Here is a 26,711-nt window from a genome sequence, read left to right as displayed (position 1 = left end):
TTATTGCGTTTGAATGTTCTCTTCTGACACAATATCATGTCATCCAAATAATAATTTTGGTTTCTAATATTTGTTTTACATTAATAATTATTTTATAACGTGACAACATCCATAAATATCAAAGAACAAAGAAATACTGGAATGGCCAAACGAACAAAGTTATTTATAAATCATATGTTCAGTTGTCATAACACAGAAAAGAGAGCAAATATGTCATAGGTAAATTAACTGAAAATTTTCAACTGTCTATCTTTAATAGCAGATATACCCATATCCCGCATAGTGTTACGAACTGACGGACGTAAAGATAAATTGAAATATAGAGTAGTTTCGCTACTAAAATAGAAATTAATTTGTCAATGTTATATATTTCATACAAGAGAAGTAGACCTTGATTAATTTAGATTTTGATGGCAGTTAATTGTTTTAAAATGTGAGGCTTTTCTGAATTTAGGATTTGTTCGTTTGTCCTTCTGTCTGGTCGCCTGTCTAAGTCTTTTAGTCTTTCCGTTATTACGTATACTCTAAATGTTCTATCTGCAATACTAGAGTCCCATTACGTCCATGAAAATGTTCATTTTAAGCTTTTTAGCACTAAATCATTTGATATTTAATTTTTCTCTTAAATTTAAATAAAAATTTTTTATCTAAGGACGATCGGAAACACTTTTACAATCTTTTAATTTCCCCTTTTTCCAAAAGCATTGCTTTTGATTTAAAACCTTCAAATAATCCTTAAACAATTAGGTATGATCTTTAAGGCGTGACATAATAGATTTAACATTTTAATTTGATTTATGACATATATTATTTACCTTAACCTTTGCTAGTAGCGATGCTACTCTATAATCTACTTCGTCTGGCCATTCCTCCGTTCGTCAGTCTGTCCGTAACGCTCTGGGGGAAATAGATTTTTTTCTGTGATTATATCTCTAACCAAAGAGCATCTATAAAGAACTTACTTGGTCCGTCAGACTGTCGACAATGCTACAAAAGACATATATGTATAATTATCTGTTTACACAGTTTTCGTGATTTTCTATCATTTTACATCACATATTCTTCCTAGCTTATTTTAAAGAATTACTACAACTAAACATCTGCTCTATACCTCACTTTTTCCGTTTGTCCATCCATAATTATTTTTGCTTCGCTACTTTTGGATGTTTTCATTCTTGTTTTAATATTAGCTATAAAATATAATCATTTTCCTCGAAATTTTATTTTGCCATTTAAATTTTTGAGGATCCACTCTGCAATTGCAAATATCCGTATGAAACATTTGGCAGTAAATAATATCCTAACGTTTAAGTTGTATGTTATGGCTTTCTAGTACATATTTATTCCTAAGGCCATTAAATAGATAAGATTCTTTGTGAGATAGACATCATTTATATATTTGATGAATCCTCATGATTGACTGTCCATTCAAATGCTTTGTTGACAATTTTTGCTTATATGCTTTGCTATTTTTATTAGTGAAGGTACTCTATATTTCATTTTTACTGTCCTCCTGTCTGTCAGTAAGTCCTTTAGTCTGTTAGTCCGAGTTTAAAGTAAACGTATTTATTTTGGCTGCTAATAAAGATGAAATACTGATTTTCTTTGTAAATATAACCTTTTTAAAGAGCATCCAGTATACAAATTACTTCTGTCCGTATGTCCGTCAGTCATACTACAAAATACATATATATGAAACAGCGTATAGTGTCCAATAAAAAAGGACGTCATACAATACAAGTGACCAATGATAGGCCAGTATAAAATGTACAATTGGTCAATTACAATGTATACAGGCCTATCAATGGTCATTAGTATTGTACAACGTCATTTTTTTATTGATATGAACAATGAACATCTGTCTGTTTGTCCTACTATGGTATTTTTGTTTTTGGCTACCAATAGATTTTGTCATCCTTGTTTATGTTGACAATATACTTCTTGTTTTATTTCTCACCGAAAATCTTCCAAGTGTAACGAAAATGTGCCTTTTTAACCACTAAGTAACGCCAATATTTGTTATCTAAGTTATTATACTACTTAAGCAATTGTTATTTGTTATTGCAAACGTTAATTTAAAATAGATGATCAATTTTATTATTAGTTTACTTTAATTTATTTAAGAATTCATTGATTAAAAGCTACATAAATTTAGTCTCCGAAAGTAACAAACTATCCAGTATCAGGGATCAAAAGGGATAAGACAATGATTGATAGTTGATAATTATCAACAATGATAATAAACAAATGTACTCCAATTGTAGATTAAAATTTTTGTTTAAAAAGTTTAGACACTCCAAGTTTGGAACCAACCAATCAAAATTAAATATAAGAGTCCAAAAAAATGAGCAAATAAAAAATATATCGATGTTGCAAAATTTGGGTACTAATATCTACGCTCAAAAATAATTCACACACAAAGTGCTTGGCTTATAACGAATAACCATCTTAGATGTTGAACTAATTAGAAGATAGCATAATTACAACTCAATTAAAAATGTAATTAAGCAATTACTGTTTTAATGATTATAGTTACAAACAAAATACCGTTTATTTATTTTTATTGCAACTAAGCAAGATGACTATTAAAATTTAAGTACGCCTTTTTTTGCATTATCCTTTAAATAATGTTCTAAGGTTCAGTTTAACTCCCCTCCTCCTAAAATTTTAAATTTTTCTAAAACATTTTTTTGCGATTCTTTATTTAGATTAGGTAGGTTCCCGCAAATAAAGTTCCCCTAACTAGAAGCTAGGGGTGAATTCAATAGTCCTTAAAATAAACAATAACTGAATAAGTTTAGGATGTGAAGCAAATGATATAAATTTGCCTTAAAACAAGCTTATAAGTTTTTTTTGTGGAACGGGGTGGGAGGGGGTTAGTGTGTGTTTAGAGATTGTTATGGCGACAATTACGGTTACTATTATGAAGGATCTATTGTTACCCATAGATAGAAGGATTAGTCAATTCGCAAATTTACAATGTATTAATTTACCCCATAACCATTCTATGCAATTTTTTATTTGATATAATAGTCTAAATAAATAATATTTAATAAACTCTAAACCATGATTACTTTTATAATAATTGCCAAGAACGATCAAAATTATCTATAATCTATAGCTATCTATCTATAACTATATCGGGGCGTCCATTTTTACTCTAAAACTAATAGGACATATGGACAGACACATACATAAGCCTCCAAAATACAATGACATAAACAGGCATTAAATCTTATTATCAAATACTTTAAGTACACAACAATATTATTTTTGAGAATCATTTATTAATGTTTTATATATTTTAATTGTAAGTACAATTTTACATTTTATTCTGAACATGGTATACTGTTCTTTTAAAATTTGAAATATCTTTAATCGAATGTCAGTAAAGAGTAGTGCAACCAAAGGGTTGGTCACTTTTGTTGTGTAGGGTGTAACTGTACTGGGTATATATAATGACCACCACCGATAAATAATTACGTGGATGTTTCACCAGACTTTCAGGTACTCTAATGGAGTGAAACTTGTAGCTGGCTAAAATTATCCTCCAACTACCTCCTTTACCCGATCTCCTCTTCTCCTACTGGATGAAAGAACTGACTTATATATAAATTTCCTTTCAGGTAGGAAGGGGACAATGTTAATTACACTAGTACACAAAGTTTCATAATCACGTTTTATTATTCATTGGTTTAAAAAATTTGGGTACTTTTATGCAATTTTTATTGGTTTGTCCAAACGGTTCAACCAATAATTTTAATCTACAGAAGGGGTAATTCTTTATAATCAATGGAAATGTAAATCTATTTATCGTCAATTGTCTTATCCCTACTGGACAGATAAAAATATAAGGAAAAGAACAATGAAAATATCTATAATTGTTATTTACTTAATTAATCACGGAGGTGTACTTTAGTATTTGGTGTAGCTCCTCTATGACTACGGGATATTTTGTACAAATGAAAAGCTTTAAAAAATGATAACTACAGTGTCAAATTAAATTTTTAAAAAGAAAAATAGTTTTTTGATACACACAGACAGACAGTCACGCTGGTACTTTTACAAAAGGTTTTGACTCAATACTTCTGCCAACGATTGACTTTACTAGATTGACTTTTTTATAACACAAATAATTTTCTACGTTAGCTTGATAAATCCGAATCTTCAAGGACATTTGATATCGTTATATCCTAATTTATCTGATCTTTGGAATATTGATTCCACAGGGTACAATGTTATTAGCGAAGCATCTCTATAATCTCGTACTAAAATTGTAAGTTTGTCCTTAAACAGTATCATATATTTAAAAAATAAAATTTTGTTTAGACTTGTGCATTAATATTCTGCTTATTCAGTTATGACACTCTAAAAGGTGTTAATGTTTGTTTGTCCTGCCATTTCAGAGCTTCTCTTTTATGGAAGTTGTCATCCTTGTTTATTATTAGTAACTTAATGCATCTACGCGACGACGATTAATTGAGCGGTGCCAGACAGTTGGCTCATGTTAGAAATTTAAAAAAAAAATAGTTTTAAGGATATATTTTTTAGATAAGCTATTTTGACTGAAAGATTAAAAAATATTTTTAGTAAAGGATATAAATTGTACTGTTAAAAAAAGTTTAAAAGACTTAAGAAAACTTGGGTTCTTTTATTAAATCTTTAACGGTGAAAACTAGCAGTATCCAAGTTGTTGGATAATTTTGTTAATCAAAATTGTCTTATCTCTTAAGATTCTCGATTACATTCAACTCCCAACAACTTATATGCAATTTTAATTTTGTAATGACATCATTGTGGAATAGTGATTGGTTGGTTTATTTAGTTTTATCAACTTTTCCAGCACTAATTGTAATCTACAGAAGTGGTAAATGTGTATATCATCATAGGGAAGGTACATCAATTTATCGACCTTAGGCTTATCCCTTTAGATCCCTGTTTAAAACTCAAAACGAACCAATAAATGAGTACTATCCTTACAAATAAGTTATTGACAAGCTATGCGTAGTAATTAACGTTTTTTTATGTGCCCAACTTTTTATCAGCTATGGTTAATTAAGATTTTAACACTCTCTTATTTCTACCTATTAATTTTCCTCATTTATACACGCACAAAATGTTCTAGTAAAATTCGCTTTTGTTTTACAAGCTCTGTCCTTATAGAAATATGTGTGATTTGATGAAAAGTATTGAAGAAAGTCAACTAAAATTTTATAAACACTTTGGCTCTAAAGTTTTCTGAAATTTCCGGGTACTTTTATGAAATGTTTATTTAATTGTATAAATTATAAGTGTCAACACTTTTCAATAACTAATTTCTATCTACAATTTTGTTTATCATCGTTGCGAATGTACATTGATCTATCGTCCAAAGTTCTATCTCTTAAGATACCTGATCAGTTTGAAACCAATTCTATAGTTTATTGCGATATAGTATCTGCATAAACATATCACTGACATGATTCAGTGAAAATATACATTTCAGATTATGGATGGAGTCCAAGCTTTTTTCATGGGAGTAAAACGAGGAGTTTCAAAGGTTTGTAGGGAATATTTTCTAATTTTTAGTGAGGTAAAATGAGAGGTTTTGAAGTTTGATGGGGATAAACACCCCTTAATCCCAAACTTCTCATATCGTGGACGTTAATTTTTCACTCCAAATTTTATCTCTACAACTATTTTTTTTCTGCATCCGCTGGATCAGAAATGATTATTAGTCATACTAAAATCATGTATGGTATCGCATTATAGACAATCATAATATTAATGCCAGTTTTGTTATCCGGGCCATGGAATAAATTTTATATTTATCGTTTTTCTATCCTCAGAAAGCTGTCTATAATACGATGCAATAAGTTCATATTACCTGTAAATTTCTTGAAGATAATCATTTTGTGGAATGTTGAAAAAATCTGCTTCAGTTGGCATACGGGGATCTTCATTTATTGGGATTTTGTAATTGTAATATTTCTTCAGTGGAGATCTAAAAGAAAATTAGTTAATTATTTAAAATATCAAGTCTAATGATCTTTGTCTTGAAGTCTATGATTTGTAAGATACGTGATATTGGACTGTCGCTTATACTGGTCCACAAAGTATTATAAAAAATTGCTCAGGTTCAGGTATAAGGTATAACCAACAAGCGAAAAAAATCTAAAATAATATTTGGGGGGCAAATGGAGAGGTCGTCAATTTTACGATGTGTTGCCCCCCAACGACAGCTGAAAACACGTATAGGTTTCTTGATTTTTTCAGAATTTATCTTGTTATTGGTATAAGCTGCTCAGGTTGTCTAAACTAAAGGTGTACAATTTAATATAAATTTTTTTGTCATGAATTTGCACGGAAGGAGGGAAAATTGGAGTGATCACAATAGCTCGAAACTTTGGGTACTATAATAAATCTTGTTTGGTTAGTTCAAACTATTAATATTTATAATATCAATCAATAACTTTTGTTCATCGTAACTGAGAATATGCATCAATTGTCTTATCCCTTAAGATTCTCTCGTATTTGCGTGTATACCTACTTTACATATTTTTGTACTTAAAATATTTGTATTTAATGTTTTAGTTACCTGAAGTCAAATGCAAAGCTGAATTTACTTTCATTCATGGCAATAGGTCTAAAATAAAAAAAAATCCATAAAATCTTGGAAATCATTAATTTTCTTTACTTTCAACACAATCTTCACATTAATAATTCTCACAATAAACATAAGTTAATATAAATAGTTAGAATTTCTCAAATGAAAAGGAAAATTATGATTAAATTTTATCACTCATCTATTTAAATACAGAAAATAAGCTAATTCTGAGTCCGGTTGTGTATAGTACTTATTTTGTACATGTAGTTTTCTAAAGTTTTATTAGTTAAAAAAATAAACATTAAACTTTTAGAAGCAATGAAACATTGAAATACACGAAAAGACGTAAGTAATCAAGGAACTATTAAATTCTTAATTTTCTATAGTATTCTTCATATATATTGAATATAGCCCTGGATTATAAACAATAAAATATAATATGTAATATGTTATCTTAATGTCAATAAATGCACTATTTCCTAAAGAAATATTTTAACCAAATAATGCATAATAATTCTTTAAATTATCATTTCTTTATTAAATTATCGTAGAACATATTTCACCTTTTTGTTTAAACAGCCAGCCAGCGATTATTTTATAATCTGCTGCAAAATCATAACCATCACAGCTAGATTCACTAGAAATAATAGGCAGCCTGGCTGCCCATGTCTCAATGCGTCATGAACATTGTGCTGTGTGAAAAACCGAAAAATACTTACTCTTTTTTCCCTCCAAATTGTTCTTCCACATATTTTTGCTTTATCGTCTATGATTGAAATGTTTTTTTTATTTGTTGAAAGCAAAGCTTTTTTTTTGGCTTTTTACATGTAGAAATACATAGATGTAATTGTTTGAGTCTAGGAAACTGCATTGTTGCAACATAAATGAAACGGTCTTTAACTATGAATTTAATTCATGTGTCGTTTAAATTATAGAAACTGCCTACACTGGCGACTTCTCTAGGGAGGGTGGCGGTACCCTCACCCAAAACAGTTTAAACATTTCCAGGACCTATTAAAAGCTACACTCTAAAGGAAAACCATTTCAGCGGTTACAGAGATTCTTCGGCACAGACAGGCTGACAGACAGACATATAAGATCCTATTACTTTTTTAATAATTATTTAAAAAACATTTCCTCAAGTGATGGTTCAGTTGTAGTTGTTACTTCATTTATAATTTCATTCAAATTACTAAAAAAAAGATTTTATAATTGTTTATACTTAAGGGAATGAGTTTGAAAGTCGACCTTCTACTTTAAACTTTAGTTAAGTTGTAAATGTGGAGATACCCCTCCCAAAAGAAATAATTTCCCTGTTCCTATAAGAAGCTTCACTGAATTTAAAAACCGTAATGGCTTAACATAAAAGACTAACAGACATTCTGATATTCTATATAAAGAATGGTGACTTGCAACAAATTTAAATTTGCGATTACAATCTGGATTGCACAAAAAAGTGAAAATTTAATAATATGAATTTTGCCATTTTTGCATTTTAATCATGAAAATTCTAAAAGATTAAATACATATGAGACCTTCTTTCAGACAATTCAGCCTTGATGTGTTGTTTTTAGAATGGTGTTCTATGGTGGGTGTCTTAATAGAATACTTTAGTCCAATGGTTGGTAAAATTTATGGGTTGACGGACTGAGGACCATTGTAGCAACCTAAATTTACGACAGAGTTTCCCCGGTCATAAAATCCACGTATTCTATATCCATTCAAGCAACGTTCTACTTTATTCTTTAAAATATTTAGAAATATACCTTCTAAATTTATTTCCATTTTCTTCCTCTAGGCTTGAGGCGGCGGCATTAGGTCCATTTAGAGCTTCAATAAAGATAGTAGCATTCTAAACAAAATAAGGATTACAATTGCAATAAAGCGTAATCAACAAATGTGCCAGTTTGGCAATAAAGTAAGTACATATGATGATTAAATCATGTATGTCTTTATTCTTCACTAGCGGCTACGCCCCTAGAGGTCTCTAGTGGCACTTTAAATGTTTTTGTTTGTTAAAGTCTCTACGATAATTCTTTACGTACGATACCTCTTTATTTTACGTTGAAGTCGATTTTTTGTCATTTCTCTTGAGAGGGTGGAGGTACCCTCCCCCAAAATAGTTATAAACCTTCCCGGGACTCATGAGAATCTACCCTGTTAGAGAGAACCCGATCGGTTCAGCGGTTAGCGAGATCCTTCGGTACAGACACACAAACAAACATCCTGTTACTTTAGAATAAGGATTTTTATCAAATGTGTTAAGCTTTGAAATTATAGATGCATTTTATGTTATAAAGTAATTTAAGCAGGACTCGACAGCCGCGTGCCAGAAGACTATAAGCATCAGGAAAATCAACCGTTTACCATTTTAAAAATCTTCTTGAAGTCAAAACCTGACTCAAATATAACAATCTCTCTTTTCAATGCATCCAAACGGATATAGATTTGAGGCTTAGTCGCTGCTGACACACGGCTGCCGAGCCCTGATTTTAAGCATCTATAGTTGATCGAGTACACCCTCTTTTGACCAGAGAGAAAGTTTAGAATAATTAGAACATAATAGGATTCTTAAAACCGAAGGGCGCTAAGCTCGAAGCTTTTCTACATTTATGGTCCGTTCATAACAGATCTAAACGTTGATTTCTAAAGATTTCTGTAACATTTAGGTACAATCTTTAAAGCGCAGCAACAAGGTATTCTCGTAAGGTTTAATTTTATTGATCATCTTGGTATATAATGTTTACATAGATAATTAATCTTATTACCTTGATTTTAAAATGGTTAATCCTATTACGATAAAGAATATGATTAAGCATAAAATGCACTCTAAAACTATTTTTGTTAAAATTTTTAAATAATATTCAATTTCTTATAATTATTTAAAGTTTAGTTACTCAATAATTCGTTCGTCACAGTCCACTCGAAGCGACAGTAAGAGAAAAAAAATTTCCCAGACATAAGGCCAACTGTTTCTAAAATGTCCCAAAGAACATATAAATTTAGTGGAAAAACGAAAATCTTAAAATGAGGCCTTTTTGAGAAAATTAGATTTGAAAATTTCAAGTTCAATTTTCACCCCCTAGGAGTTACCGAATAATCATGACAAGAAAAGCAAAGATTATTTATTTAAAATTTTGAATAAGTTTGCTTTAATAAAGTTCTTCATAAAACCACTTCTGAAGGGAGTTAATTAATGGCCATTTTTATCAATTGCTTTGCTAAGGTCACGGAAATTCAGCCTTAAATAAATCATATATAGAGAGGTTTTATGAAAGACTTCATAAAAGCAAAGTTGTTCAAAATTTTTAAATAAATAATCTTTGCTTTTCTTGTCATGATTATTCGGTAACTCCTAGGGGGTGAAAATTGAACTTGAAATTTTCAAATCTAATTTTCTCAGAAAGGCCTCGTTTTAAGATTTCAAGTCTTTTATACTAAATTTATATGTTCATTGGGACATTTTAGAAACAGTTCGCCTTATGTCTGGGAAATTTTTTTTTCTCTTACTGTCGCTTCGAGTGGACTGTGTCGTCCGACCTTCTGTTTTTTTTTCAGATTTTAATGTTGTTGTCATCCTTGTTAAATTAGTAAATCTTATTTGACCCAAACTTTTACTTTACATACAATACTGGGTGTGATATTTTTTGGACCATCCCTCTTTTGGAACATCAATCTTTTTAAATGCGAATTTTTTTTTCTAGATCAGGGCGTGTCCTTTCATCCGTATTGAGTAGCTTTACTCAAAATTTTGAAATGTTAGACTCTTCATAATAATATGAAATCTTTTGAGGATATTTATAAAACTTTGTGTGTAACCTTATTGTCATTATAATAATATTAAACAGAAAAAACAGCCACGCATTTTTCACCTGTAAGCATCAGGTAAAACGTCATGTAATAACTATAAAATTCGACCGAATGTCAAAACTTCTTTCCAATCTTTGAGTATTGAAACAGGTTGATGTTTGTGTGTGACTGCCAAGTTCTGCGGGAAAGATTAAGGCGAAAATAACTTACCCCTGCGGGTTTTCCATAACTTTGTTTTAACAGAAAGAACAGAATAGCAGACCATCCTAAAAAGTAAAAGTATAAATATTTGGATTTACTCAATAGTGTTGGACTGTATATTTGAAACTTTTAGGTTTTCATTTTCTATTTGAATTTTGCATATTCCAAATTTCCATTTGCCCTCAAATTTAATTTTTAAAACTAACAACACATTTTGTGGGTTACATCAAGTCAAGATAGATAAGATGGAGTTTCAGAGGGTTTGGTGGTTATCCACAATGCTAAAAACTATGGGGTTTTCATGGTTTTGGTAGAGAAATACGATTCTACATACACCCTGGCAAAATCAGGGGGTTTGGATAAATCCCCTACACTTCACGCCCCCCCTTAAATTTTTGCGCACTTCGCGCACCCTTCTGGGAAAACTCTAAGGACACCAATGCCTACATATATGTCTGTTAAATTGTTCAGTGTCTATGATTAACTATTTTATTTACTTTCACACAAGGACATAAAAGAATTTCTCAATATTTTATTAGGCTTTGTTCTACTAGTTAATTACATCTATAAACTAGGTAATTACATCTATAAATCAATCAAAGACATTAGTTATTTACATTTACTGGTTATAGGCGAAAACTTTCACACTCTATAAAAGTGAAATGATTCAATTGCAGACAGGGATAGATCATCTGAATAAAAACTTGTTCTTTATTTCAGTACTAATGGCTACGCCCCTATAGGCCTCTAGTGGCACTTTAAATGTTTTTTTAATAATACGTAACCTTTCTATGTTGTGATCAACTATCTACTTTTGTGATTTCTCTTGGGATTATAGATAGTTAGGAGAACCCGATCAGTTCAGTGGTTAGCGAGATCCTTTGGTACAAACAAACAAGCAGACAAACACACATCCTATTACTTTATTATAAGGATTGTCAGTTAATAACAACCAATCTTTGTTACAAATTGAGATATTTTTATTAAATAGGTTATGCATGAAAGAAAAACTCTTTCTGATTAAAATTGTATTTCAATATTGACACTTTAATTAAAACATTGATTTTTAGCGCACAAAATATTGAAATTTTCCTAAGAAAGACAATTGTTTATAAGATTGGAAACAATAAAACCATTATCTAGAAAATAAAATAGACCAATGGACTATTTTATATACTCTGTTGTTAAAAAAGGGACATAAATTTAAATGAATTTTAATAATATTTTAAGCATCATTTCTTTGTCAGTCTTAAAGGAAAGTGGATATTTCTAGAGATGCTACTCATTTAAAAATCACTTCCACTTTAATAGGAACTAGCGGCTACGCCCCTAGAGGCCTCTAGTGGCACTTTAAATGTTGTTGTTTGTTAAAGTTAATTTTTTATGTACGATACCACCTTACTTGACGTTGAAGTCTCCCCTAAATTAAATTTTTTTTTGATTTTTTTGTCATTTCTCTTGGGAGGGTGGTGGTACCCTCCCCCAAAATAGTTATAAACCTTCCCGGGACTTATGAGAAGCTACCCTGTTAAGGAGAACCCGATCGGTTCAGCGGTTAGCGAGATCCTTCGGTACACACAGACAGACAGACAAACATCCTGTTACTTTAGTATAAGGATATACAATATACAAAGTACATAGGTTGATAGTTGATATGTTAAACCTACCTAACTTAAGATAAACATTAAAACAATTAGAATACATTGTTAAGATTTCTATTTTTCTCTTTGTTCCTTCTGTTTACATATCCTTATATAAATAACCCTAAATATTTACCAGAAAGTGTAGGGCAATAAAAAATAAAGAAATCTAAAACCAAATAAAAAATTACTTGTATTGTCATATCCCTGTTCTAAAGTAGGGAAAGGTTAACCTCCTTAACCACCAATCCATATTTAGCTGGCTATCCTCATTTTTTCCTAATGTCAATTCGTATGTTATTATCCTCCTATCATAAAAAGTAGTAAGTTTTTATTTTGTCTGAATCTTCAGATTTGAATGACTACAGAACTGCACATAGGTCTTGGGTTAGTTTTAGGCTATTAAAATTTTAGATTTGAGCCTTGGGATGGTTTTAGGCCATTTTTCTGCCACCTTCTTTCACCTTTGATTACAAAGCCCTTAGATTTAAGTCTTGGGATGACTTTAGGCTATTTTTCTGCCCACTTCTTACACCTTTGAATTCAAAGCCCGTAGCCGATAGGGAAGGAGGAGCAAATAGTGCCTAATAAAAAAGGACGTCATACAATACAAATGACCAATGACAGGACAGCATATATTTTAACATTGGTCATTATAAATGTATACTGGCCTATCATTGGTTATTTGCATTTTTTATTAGGAACTATTTGCTGCTTCCTAGGGACGCAGCCGCTATTTTTATTATTCAGAAAGCCCTGCTTTAAACAAATAATGTGCTCACCTTGAATAAAATATAAATACATGCTACAAAATCCACTTCTGTATCCAACATTAATGGCAGGTTTTATCTGGAAATAATAAAAATATATTATTACATATTAACAAGAATAAGAGTGTTTTCAGCAACAACGAGATAACAATATATAAAACACACTATCCCTTAAAATATGAAGTCTTGTCGGTAGCGTACTGTAAATAGAAATAGAAAAGGCCCGTCTTTCCCTTTTTTAACCCACCTAATGATTTCACACACCGCTCGTGAAGAAATGTGCACGCCACTTTTAAATTTTACTCACTGAAAAAAGTCCAAACTTTTCAACCAATAATTGAAATGTGCAGTGGTGTTTATCACAATATTGGAACTATATGATTTATATATTTTATATATATGTGTCTTTATCGCAAAGGCAATAACTGCTAAACCGATATGGTTCTCCTTTACAATGTAGATCATCGTAGGTTTTGGGGAGATCTAACACCACCATCCAAGGAAAAATCGCTCCTAGAGGCCTCTAAGGGCGTAGCCGCTAGTAGAATTTTCAAAATAACCAGAAAAGGACAAAGGTAATAATAGACGGAAAATAAAAACACAAAAAAATATGAAAAAAAGATAGGGCTAGAGATAGAAAAATAAAGATAGAAAAAGGGAGATATTGAAAGAAAAATAGAGAGATAAAAAAAAGAGAATATGTTTTACTTATAGAGAAATGACATGACCACTTAAAGAGTCGCTTCGCTACTATAAAATCACACTAAAAAGATGTTCAATGCTTCTCTACAATTGTCACCAGTTGAGGTGATTCTAATCTTTGTTGTCATCCCTTTATTTGTGCATATTATATTTGTTGCTGAGTCATTCTGCTAAATCATGCAATTATATATTATTATGTGTGAAAGGAAATTTTTACCAGTCATTTTATTTTCTTTAAATTTATGCTTTTCAAAGGGGTAAATTATTTACGTATATTCAACCTACTCCCCCCCCCCCCTCTCTTTCTCTACTTGACCTGACTAAAGGTGTATATTAAAGGAGTAATAGACGTACCCAAGGACTAAAAAAGGAAATCTTTTATCAGGGATCTTAGGGGATAAGACAATGGAATATAAATTAATGTACATCTCCAATGATGATAAACAAATTCACCCCTTTTGCAAATTTAATTTATTAGTTAAAAATGTAAATTTGTACAGTTTTAAACCTTTATAAAGTTGATAGTGCCTATTCTTTTTATGAGCAGATTTTGAAAATGAAAAAACCTAACTTGATATCTTATTAGCTATCTAATTACTATCATATTGGTCATTTATTGATAATGTCTGATAAGTATGTAATTTAAGTTATTTTCCAGTATGGCTTAGAAACCGATTATTATTCGCTGGATTTGAACCTGTTCTCAGCTACACTGAAAAAAATATCAGACAATTTTCCACGAATAATAAAAAAATCTAAAATTTTGTTTTAACCTTCTAATTTTTCATTTTAATATCCGTGGAACAATGTCCATAATACGATGCAACAAATAACTATTTTTTGTTCTCTATAAGTAAAACTTTGTATATTAGAAAAAAAATGGTTTGATTTTGCTTCGCTACTTCTGAAATTTAATACTCTTGTTTAAAATTCATTGTTGATATAGTACATGTAAAAATACCCATTTTCCCTTGAAAAAGAAAAGGTAAATACTTGACTTTTAAAAGTAAATATAGAATTTGCATGCTTAAGATTTTAAGAAAATCAAAATGTATAAACAAATATAACTTTAAACAAACAATGATAAGTTTTTTTTTATCTATTATTAACAAGAACAAGCTAATATTGTTTGATTCACTTCTACAAGAGACAAAATTAATTGAAAATGATTGCTAAAATCGAAATATATCTTTGAATAGTGTATTTTTTTGAAAATACGCTTAAAAACATACTAACTTTAAAATACTTAAAGATATTATCTTTTAGATTTGTATATATACTCCCTAATTTCGTAGAAATACTCCTCTTTAGTTTTGAAATATTTTTTACTCAATATAACCTTACCTTACTTAAAATTAAAGTAATAAACAAACGAAAAACCACCCCCCTCCCCATTGATTAAAAAAAGGGGATCTTGTGAAAGTGACTATATTTTTTTGAAAGGGGTTAATGATCTCCCTCATTTCTTAGAAAATAGGCTAAAACCTTACAAAATCTAAAAAAACGATTATCTGAAAAATGCAGGAAATCTTTTCTTGGCATTCAAAACATTTATCTCTACTGTGAAAAACCATATTCCCCAAGATCAGATATTATAACCTTTAACAATTTTATAAAAATTAGCTGGAAGTCTAAACTTAACCCAAATATGGAAATACCTTTTTTCAAGAAAAAAAATTCTAAAAATCCATACATCCATACGGTTTTAAATGATACGTAATGATGTCTAACGCGTGGCTGCAGAGCCCTGGTTAAATCTATCCTATCTGGTTTAAGATTTGACATTAAAACTTGAAGAAGGAAATAATTTGAGGTTTATTTATTGTTATTACCCCGTTATGATTTGTAATATGTTTCTAACTTTATGTACAGTGGCGTTCACAGATTTTTGCAAGGGGTATGTAAAAGGCAGAAGGCAGAACCTCCATTTTAAGGCGGTTGATTACAAACCCCTACACCTCTCTTTCGCACATTTATGCTTTTATTTACTAGGATGGTAGCATCCTTAAAAGCTAAGCTTATCAAATAAGACAGTAAGACATACGAACAGTAACAACTATATGGTGATAAACTTAAACATAAATTTAAAATTTGAATCATGTATGTATTTATGTTGCTTAAATATTGCCTGATAAGGGATATACTTACATAATGAAGACTTTATTACAGAGATGCTTGGATGTATTCAAATCGTAATATGAATTACTATTTAAATATCAGAATAATGGGTCAATCTTATCATTAAAAACATATTTGGTAACAAATGGTAAAGGTTATCGAGCTGCTACGCTTATACCTTATTGCCAAAGGAATGCTCGTGCAAGATCCACATAAATGTGAGGATTTGCTATAACTTGTTATTTGCATTTGAAAATTCATATTTTTTTCAAATTTGCGTTTTGCTTCATATGATTCGTTTATTTAAAATTTTTTTTCTTGAAAGCAAAGCAGAAAAATACTGTTGACCTTCCAATTTTAAATTTGAGCTTGCAAAAAAGGTTGCGTAAAATAACTGTTTCTAATCTCTAACTATTGCACTTAAATTTCTGGTTTTTGAAATTTAATTCCCTAGGTCAAGTGTTTTCAGGGCGGGAGGGCAGGGACAATGGAATTTAGATGATTAAAACCCTTAAATATTTTTAACACTTTCTTCTGCCATTTACATGAAAATATTTAGGGGTAAGATTAAATGTTAATTTGGTTTTAAAAAGTAACATTTTAAAACTTTTCCACATAAGGGGTTATTTATTTATAATGATTAGGGGGAGGGGCGATCAATTTATGCCTGTAGTCCTATTAATGGGTTATCATAAACTCTAATAAAGTGAAACTTGTAGCTTATTAAAACAACTACCCCTTCACCTCCCCTCCTACTAGAAGAAAGAAATGACCAATACATGAAGTCAATGCTAGCAACCTAAATTGACGACAATTTTCCCCCTGTCATAACATCCACGCATGTTCTATATCCCTTTTCACATTCCTTTAAATCCATGAGTGTTTTGTACTCATATTTTGCTTGAGGCATGCATATATATTTTCATGATTTTGAAAATAAATAATTGATTTCTTAATGTTGACCAATGCTACTTTATAAGTTTTCACAGAATGGTAAATTTTGACACTATTTTATTTTTATATCAGGTTATTTCCTCACAAAGTTTGATATTTTATTTTTATTAACTATTAAAGGTTTTATCCTTTAATTAATGTGGCCATTAATAACATTTTAACGCTGTGATGTTTTGAACTAAACATTTTAAATCTATTCTAAATATAATCTAAACCCTTCTATGTATAATGTATATTGTATATTGACCAATTACAAAATACATATTTAGATATAAAGCAGAGTCGCAGGAAGAGTGGGAACTAGGATTTTAAATGATAAAACAATGAATTTATATACAACCTAATTTGTGATAAATTCCTCATCTGTATATTAAAATCCTTGCTAGGAAAAGTGGTGGAAAACAAAACTAGTTTGTACCACACAATCAGGATCATTTGTATCACTAAACTATTTAAAGTTTGGCGACCAGTTTTATGTAAAGTCCGATTTTTCCTAACCCTTTTCTTAGAGGCAATAATTATCCTTGTGAAGTGTACTGCATAATATAGCTCATTATTTTTTCCATTACAGTCTAACTCAGGGTCCGTGTTTGTACAGTACATTAGGGTTGTTCTAATTTGTTATCGATAAAAACATAGCATAGTGTTCAATAAAGCTCTTTACCTTAAGGAAAATTAAAAGGCTGGAAATTTTGTTTGAATGTCCTTAATGTCCTATTATATAAAACACTTTTGTTGTATGAAACTTAAAATTTCAATAACTACGCAACTGATTGAGTTTGTTCTCTATATGGAAGCTTCGGAAGTCATGGGTTGGTTTTATACTATATTTCTGCCCTTTTTAACCCTGTGAATGCAGATTTCCTAGAAGATAGGGGTACAGCCTCTAATAAAAATATATGATAGTTTCTAGGTTTACTATCCCTATTTACTAGGCAAATTGCAATATATCCAAAGTGTACTACATAGTTTTTAAAAGTAAAGCTTTTTAAACAATAATAGTCAGTTTTTTATAATCATTAGATTATCCTATTATATAAAGTAGTAAGGTTTTTTGTCTGTAGCTTAAGATTTAAATAACTACTGAACTGATTGAGTTCTCCATTTTATGGAAGCTTATTATAGGTCCCGGGATGGTTTTAGGCTATTTTTATATCCCCTATCAACCTCTTTGTATACAGAGCCCCCTAGATGCAAGGGGCACCTCCGCTATCTATAATACAAAGAAGAATGATGTCTGTCCGTCCATCCGTCTGTCTGTCCGTCTGTCCCTTAAGATCTCGGTAACCACTGAACCGATTGGATTCTACTCTTCAGGGAATATACCTACTGGTCCTGTGGTGGTTTTAGGCTATTATCTTGGGGGTGAGACTCCCCCAACCTCCCCAAAAACAAAAAATCCCCCCACCATTTTTTTAATTATTTAAAATAGTGTTGGAGTGGGGGCATCTCCAGGTAATAAAAGATGTAATTTTACCTCTTGGGGCAAAGCCCCTAAAGGCTAGGGGCGAAGCCGCTAGTTAAGAATATAGTCGTAACATCAATTTCAAACCTATTCTATTTACTAGAAAGACCTCACTTCTACTTTATGCATTACTAGCGGCTTCGCCCCTAGCCTCTAGGTTTTATCAAACTAATTTTTAAGTGTTTTAGATTTTTAACAAAATAATTTTTTTTTTTTTGGGGGGGGGTATTTTTCATTTTTTGGGGGATTAGGGGTGTCCCACCCCCAAAGAAAATAGTTATAAACCTTCCCGGGACCTATGAGAAGCTACCCTGTAAAGGAGAACCTGATCGGTTCAGCAGTTAGTGAGATCCTTCGCTACAAACAAACAGACAGACAGACAAACAAACAACGTTCTAATTTGTATTATAGATGATTTTTTTATGCCAATTTTAACTTACAAAATGTCTCTCCCATTAACTGGATAATTAAAATGGTAAATACTTGGACAATAAGGTAAAATATTAACAAAATTGTTAATTTATCCATATCAAGCATTAAGCAATTTAACCACAGATCATCGGATCTTTGTTTATATATATAAAATTTTATAAATATGCTGCTTTTTGAACGTTGCCATCCTTGTTTTTTTTTCGATTTAATAAGACATATGTGCGTAAACTTGCAAAAAATTATGCAAATTTTTTATTTACATATTAAGATGCAAATAAAATATACATAATTTTCAAGCTTATTTTTCTACATACAGGGTTGGTCTGTTTGTCTATAAATATCAATAATTTAAGCATGTCTGAATAGTTCTATCATTTTCAAACTTTGTAAGATGGCATAAAAAAGCTTGAAAACCCCATAATCAATTACCAGAAAGTCCGAATTTCCAATTGAATAAATATAATATTTTATCTTCAAGAAAAATAATAATTTTTTTCGTAATTTTTGTAATATTGATTCTTGGAACGTATTGCATAATAAGCAAAGCAACTGCAGTATACTCTTTTATATTGTATTATATCCCTATACAGTATCCCGTAGTTTTGAATTTTTTAGATAAACTTAAACGGATTTTTTTGACAACTAATGTAAAATATCAAATGCATTGTTACTTTGTTAATGTTTGTTTGTCTAATAATCAAATGTATTGTGCTTCGCTTATTTGGATGTTATCGTCAGTGTTTCTAAACACTAGTGCATACACAAAATATTAATTAACAATCTTCTTTCAACTATGGCTTAGCAACCGTAGAGAGAAAAAAAAATTCTGTCGCAGCTGTTAAATCTACAGCCAATGATTTCAAATGAACCTCAGCCGTATAAATAACATGCTTGTTTGCTAATCAAGAAAAATGTTCTATGGTGTATATACGTTTCTAGTATTACTGTGTTAGTTGAATATCAGACTAATAACAGCCATGAAATAAAAACTAAATTCCGTCTAAAATATCGTAACTGCAATCAGTAATCGCTACGTGTAAAATTGATAACGTTAAGCAGTGCAGTTTGTACATTTCTAGTGATTATAGAGTTGTCACGCTGATTGTCCTGTCAAAAACTGTGACGTCAGTATGTCAACACGAGTAAGTATTTACAATGTCATAAACTGTCGACATGTCGATATTTTGTCAACAATTACCATTAAGGTCACAATATTTGGTTCTAAAATGACATGTCGATATTATGGTTCCTGGACAAACGCAGGAGTCCCAAACGTCGGAGTGGACAAACGCAGGAGTGTTAAAATATTAATTAAAGTATTTCTATACAGTTTAGGTTAGGTAAAGATACGAATATACAAATATGCCCCCAGCAGGGGTTTGGCATTTAAAATATGTTAGGTTAGGTTAAGTGTCCACTTCTGCGTTTGTCCACTCCGACGTTTGATACTCCTGCGTTTGTCCTAGGACAAATATTATATCAGTCACGAACACGTTTTACTCAAGCCATAAATAATAAAAACCCTTGAAATTGTATACATATTAGATATGAACAAATGACAGTATATATAAAACTTTGTTGTTATGAAACTTTTAAATAATTTTCAAACAATTGGTTTCTAATTGGAAATTGCATAATATTGGTTTACAAAATTATAACACGTACAAACATTATTTCTTCTAATAATTATTCCTAGTTATATTCAAATTGTCAATATTATTTATTCAGAGCATTAGTGGGTGGTAACACCCAACAAACAGATAATTTTAAAGGCATGACATCCTCTTTTTTAATCCCCTAAAGAAAAATACCCCCTTACAAAGCCCTGTGCACCTCAATGATTCAGAGCATAAACAATTTTGGGGCTTTTTTAGAATTGTATTATACGGTATAGTAACACCGTTACTTTTTTAGACAGCAACTTTAGCAACACTTGTAAAGAAAAGTGCTTTGAAAGCTGCTTAGCAACTTTAGTACAATGGATTTATTATTACTTGGATCTTACACCGGATTATCATGTACTCTAATAAAGTAAAACTTCTAGCTGGCTAAAATAATAATTCCCCATTCCCTGACCTTCCCCTCCTACTTACCAACAAAAGATGTCCATATTAGCAACCTAAAATTGACGACAATTTTTCCCTTTTTATAATATCCATTCTATCGAAATTGAATGTTGACATTATGGCATTACATAAAAGGGGTATAGTCCCTTTCGTACCAACGCCCCTTAAGGGGGGTTTCTTCGTATTTTCACAGTAGGTTTTCTCCTATATCTAGCCCATGCGGGGGTCACTCTCTAACCCTGCGGGGCCATTTGCCTAACCCTTATGGGCAATCCCCTAACCTAATATGACCTAACCTAACATAAAATAACCTGTCAAAATCTATTTAGAAAATACGACGAATCGCCCCTTAAAGTTGTTATGGGTGACATAGTACTGACAAAACGATGATAACATAACTACATGATTATGATCATATACCACTTTAAGTAATAATAAATCGTTTACATTATAAAATTAAAGTTTTGAATTTTGATTTTGCTATTATAATAAAATCGATGTCACTGCCGTAAATGAATGATAAATAAATATTTTTTTAAACTTCACACAAATAAGAAAATAACTGTCTCGTTTTGGTCGACTTGAGGACCGTTCTTTAAGGTCTTCCTTGCATTTGGTAACTATTATTTATCTACCGTGGTTATTCTCTGCTCACATATACGTCTATATAAACACACACATACACATACATACGTGCATACTTGTGGAGGGGGGGGGGGTATGTTTGTACATGAGTGTGCATTCTGTTTGACAGCGCGCTTCATTATTGCGCGTTTCTATGGTGTCTATACGATGAAGCAAAGTGAAAAATCGGCTAGATAAGAATTTTAAGCTATTTTCTATTTAGCCAATGGTGGATAAACACGATTTGGGTTGGAAACAGTTGATCGTGAAATTAAGGAAAATTTTGAAGTGTAAATCTCTCTAATATTCAGTTAGGGTAGGGACACTGGACTTTAATTTGCACTTTTACTTTATAATTATAACGTTATCTTATTCATTGGCTAAAAAGCTATGGGTACTTTTATTGAATTTTGCTTAGTTTGTTACAAACTAGTAGTGTTCAAACTGTAAAACCAATAATTTTTGTTATGATTTTATTTATTTTTCTGAAGAAAAATTAGATTGTCAACATGATTACCTTCGACTAAGAGGGTTGTTTGCTCAAGGAACGTCCAAGCTTTTTTTTATCTCGAAGGGGGTAAAGTGAGGCGTTTCAAAGGTTTAAGGGAGAGGTAATCTAATGTATTTTTTAAATTTTGGAGTTTGGGGGTAAAATGAGTGGTTTTTAAGTTTTATTGCATTGATTATTACACCCGCCCATGGATGTCTGTGTTTTATTAAACCTAACTCCTCCTCTCAAATTCTCAAAAATCTTTAATTTTTTGCTAATCATTTTTTATGCTGTTTAATGGTTATGCTCTTTTTTTACATAAATACGAGGGAGGAAAGGTAATAAAATATTGAAGGGTAAAGGAAGGGTGAGTGCCTTGTTGATTCTAGGGGTTAGAATTTTTTAAGCAAAGCTTTTATATACTTGTAGTATGCACTAAATTTCATTTTTACACAAGGTCCAGTTAGCCTAATGTTATTTTTTAAATAAACGAATTGAAGATTCACTATGTCATGATAATGTACTAGCGGCTACGCCACCGAGAAGCCTCTAGGGGCACTGAAGGTAAGATTGGAAAAAGTCGACCCACCCCACTAATTTTTAATATGAGTTTTAAAAAGTTTAAAAGTTTTAGGTGGGTCTTTTTATTGGGAGGGTGGGGATACCCTCCCAAAATACTTTCCCTGAACTTTCAAGAACCTTCTATGTAAAGGAGAACCATATCGGCTCAGGGGTTAGCAAGATCCTTTGCTACAGACAAAAAAAGCTAATTACTTTATATAATAGGATAGGATTGCAAGTTAAAAAATAATTGGAATTAAATAGAAAGCTAGAATTTATTGTAATATGTTTAGGCTGTTATACACTCAACTTTAAAGGACAAGGATGACAACATCCATAAAAGCGAAGCTCTGAAATTGAAGGACAAACAAACATTAACCATTAACACTTGTGTCAGAACTGAATAAGCAGATTATTATTGCATAAGTATAAACAAAATTGATAGAATTGTATCTTGTATTGGGGGTCAGTTCTTACATCCAGTAGGAGGGGAGGGGAAGGGGAGAATCGTTAATTTAACCAGCTACAAGTTTCACCTATATTAGAGTACATGATAATCTGCTGTAAGATCACAGTAATGATGTTATATGTTTTTTCAAAAGTAACAATATACTCAGCTGTTATGGATGTAGTCATCCCAGTTATGTACATATTTACAGAACAAAACGTATTGTCATGATTAATGGGAAAATATAAACACAATTTAAAGTTTTTATTTTAAAAGCGAAGCGTTTCATCATTTAGGATTGTCCGTAGTAGATTACTCTGATTGTTAATTTATACATGTTAAAAACATCCTTTTCATTTAAAACTAAGATTGTTCTTGTAACAGTGAGGCAAATAGTAGAAGGTTTTTTAAACATTACCAGAAAGTCATTATCCAAAACATTTTGATATTTTTACTTTTATGATGACCTAACTTTCTAAATATTTTCTTTCAGCCAAGCTTTTATGCATATTATGCTCCTTGAATGCATATGCCTCTTGGCATGGGAACTAGATAGGAAAGTGTACTATTTTATATTGTCTAATTATGGCTAATTTATCAAAAAACAAAAAAATATATTTTGCATTCCATTCTAAACATACAATTTTATGATAAAGGTCATCATTTTATAAAAACATTTGAATTTATACGAATTTTAGTTGATAAAATAGTATTTTTAATTTCTGACAAAAATGTTAACAAAACCTTTTGAATATAATTAAGATTTTAAGAATGAATGGGCAGTGAATTTGATGAGGGTAGCTTGCTCTTAATTAAATTAATTTAAAGTTTCACTCTAGATCTTAAATATAATAAAGGGCAACTTTAATTAATTTTTTATACCTTTATATACCGTTTCACTGTGTATAATGATGATTTTCCTCTAAAAGTTTATACTAGACTCCAATATTTTTTAGCTGGAAAAAAGATGAAATCTAAATTCCAAGGCATACTCTAAACATTTTCACTAATGTCGGTCAGACAAAAAGTTCATTAAAACTTGCAGAATAATGCAGCTGACAATCCAATGACAAAGCTGCAAGCACTTTCAGCAGTTACTTATAAATATGCAGGTTCACCTAGTTTTTTTTATATAGAAAATAACATTTAACTAAATAGAATCAGGAATAGTATTCTAGAAATACGACATTCAAGTTCACAGAAAAGTTATAAAATAGCATTAAATCTAATATCTATAAAACAAGTAAAATCATATTATAAATGTGGTGATACCTACCACAAACATATGTTAAGGAGGCGAAGAAAAGTTTTTAATAGGGGGAGGGGCAGTTAAAGTACAAAAAAAATGTTAAACTCAAAACTACCCATCCTATCGTTTATAAAAGCCATTCATAATCAAGGCGTATATTTTAGGGTGTCTAAAAAATACTATATACTATACTAAAAATACATTCTCTGTTTTGCTCTTAACTTTAAGAAACATTGATAAAACACTTACTCATGCATTTTTTTTAACTTAGAAATGCCATTAACATATATGTCTGGTACCTGGAAGGTCCTGCTGACTTTGAATGGACATAAAATTTTCTGGAAATAATAATTTTACATACATATACATATATAATTATATCTTGTTCCCATTACTCTAAGACAAAAGCAGAAGTTTGTTGTCCGCAAATTTTCCGCCACTGAAAACTACTATAAAACAACAAATCAAACGAGGTTAACGCCATCCAAAAGTAGCGAAGCACAAAAAATCATGGTATGGAAAAGCTGACAAAGTGAGTTATAGAGCAGATGTTGAGTTGTCATAACAAAGAAAAGAAAGAATATACAAAAATTCAAAGAACGAGATTTGTATATGTCATAAAAATCTTCACTAAAAATATCAGCTGCCTATCTTCAAAAGCAATCACATTTCCCCCATAGCTTTACTGACCAACTGACTGTATGCCTGACTGACTGGCAGGCAGACTTATAGAGAAGCTTTGCTACGGAAAACGACGTATTAATGCTTGTACACGAAAACAATGCAAATATGATAAAAATGATGGCCAGTATAATTGGTAAATCAAATGTAATTAACTCCTTTGTTCTATTGTCTTTATCATAAATTACAATTTATTTTAGTTTTTGATTAGCAGCAAAACTTCTGTAAAACTAGCTAATTTACATACGTCTGTCAGCCGACGGAATGATTTTATAATCATAATTACCAAAGATGTTCAAGGGGGTATTATTAGGAAGGGGTATTTATTTATCTCAAATTATAAAAAAAACATTGATGTATAACTATTTTTATAGCACAACCACGGTAAACAATTACGATTTTTATCTTTTGTAAAATTGTTAGAAAGTTGAGGGGGAAATTTCTTATAAAAATATGATTGTTATCATTCTAAATCTTCATATTTTTCATCTAGAAACAAACATTGGTAGATTCCCTTTGATTGACTTATGGGTCACATCTATTAAACTTTCAAGCCCCTGCAGAGAGCTGTATTCTTATTTTAATTTAATCCTCTTAAACTTAAAGTTTTATAACCACATTATCTTAATCGTTGGATATTACTTTAGGTACTTTTTATATATTTTGGACTGGTTGGTTTCAAACTAGTAGTGTCCTAACATTTTAACCAATTGTTTTGATTTTCAGAAAAGGTAATTTTGTTTATCATTATTGATGAAGTTTATCAATTTATAGTCCATTTTCTTTTTACTTAAGATACCCCACTCCTACAAAAAAGGGGATAATTAAGGGTGCTCCACTTGCAATATTCCGGGATATTCCATAAACATTTACATTCTTTGCTAGAAAATGGGCAGCTATTTTGGAAAAACAACAAGTCATAACAATAACTTATCATTCGATGACGAATCGTAGAAAAATATTATCTTTACTTTTTACAGCTACTCTGTGAACAATTTTACTGTCAGCTATTCTCTTGAAAATAGAGAACTGACCTCCCTTCTTATTTTTGATAAAAATTATAAATAAGGGGGGATGGGTTAGTTTTTCGTTTGTTTATTTATTACAATTTACGTTAGGTCAGGTTAGGTAAGGTAAGGTAATATTTGTTTCTGGGTAGCCTGCAGGGTTTGGTTCAATGGTCAACTAGGATTGTGTTTCAAAGGGTTAAGGCCCCATAAGAACAATGTAAAATTGTATTTCTAGGTAGGGGGGGGGGGGGGGGGATATTCAGTATAGAACCAATTAATCTATAGTACGAGTAATAACAAACAGGATTAACATATAAATAAGATATCATGTTTGTAAAGGGATGGTTGTCTGATATTTGTTACTTTACAGCAAAAAAACAACAACACTTCATTATTCATGTTGATAGGTGATTCAAAAGTAGCATAGTAATTGAATTTAAAGATTTAAAAAAATAAATAAAGCCTAAAATCATAACAAATTCAGTTTTGTCTGTTTTTCAGATAATAAAAGCCAGCAATAAATCTCGTCAGATTTAGAGAAACAAAAACATTCCAATTCCAAAATAAAGGGGAATACGTCTGTTTTTTTTAGATAATTTTTGCATGTCGTGTGTCGAATAACTGCTTAGCTATTATAAATTAATTGTAGGAAAAAAGGTTTGAATATTTATAAAATTAAAAATAATTTAAAAATATATGTAGGGGAGTTTTTCTTTTGTAAAACAGTACTTTTTCATCTATAATACAAAGTAGAATGATGTCTGTCCGTCCATCTCTCTGTCTGTCCGTCTGTATGTCCGTATGTCTGTCCGTCTGTCTGTCCGTCTGTCTGTCCGTCTGTCTGTCCGTCTGTCTGTCCGTCTGTCTGTCCGTCTGTCTGTCCGTCTGTCCGTCTGTCCGTCTG

General features: G+C 30.9%; 1 protein-coding gene across 2 annotated transcripts in view; it reads right to left on the bottom strand.

The window, feature by feature from the left end:
* LOC145322011 (uncharacterized) overlaps positions 1–13,089 on the bottom strand; it is a 30,005-nt gene extending 16,916 nt beyond the window's left edge. For both annotated transcript variants that reach the window (XR_013880484.1, XM_080163741.1), the window contains exons 1-7: positions 13,020–13,089; positions 10,607–10,662; positions 8,353–8,438; positions 7,726–7,778; positions 7,306–7,354; positions 6,578–6,625; positions 5,867–5,983 (exon numbers count right to left, since the gene is read on the bottom strand). Coding sequence is in view for 1 of the 2 variants with exons in the window: in XM_080163741.1 (XP_080019867.1) it covers positions 5,867–5,983; positions 6,578–6,625; positions 7,306–7,354; positions 7,726–7,778; positions 8,353–8,438; positions 10,607–10,662; positions 13,020–13,041 (431 nt within the window). In the remaining variant the exon portion in view is untranslated. The remainder of the gene's footprint in view (positions 1–5,866; positions 5,984–6,577; positions 6,626–7,305; positions 7,355–7,725; positions 7,779–8,352; positions 8,439–10,606; positions 10,663–13,019) is intronic.
* Between the last annotated feature and the right edge of the window lie 13,622 nt (positions 13,090–26,711).

Source organism: Acartia tonsa, chromosome 6, assembly GCF_053477335.1.
Source record: "Acartia tonsa isolate MP-2025a chromosome 6, ASM5347733v1, whole genome shotgun sequence".
In the NCBI taxonomy this organism is placed as follows: Eukaryota; Metazoa; Arthropoda; class Copepoda; order Calanoida; family Acartiidae; genus Acartia; species Acartia tonsa.
Note: the sequence above shows the minus strand (reverse complement) of the source record. Positions and strands in the feature narration are given on the sequence as shown.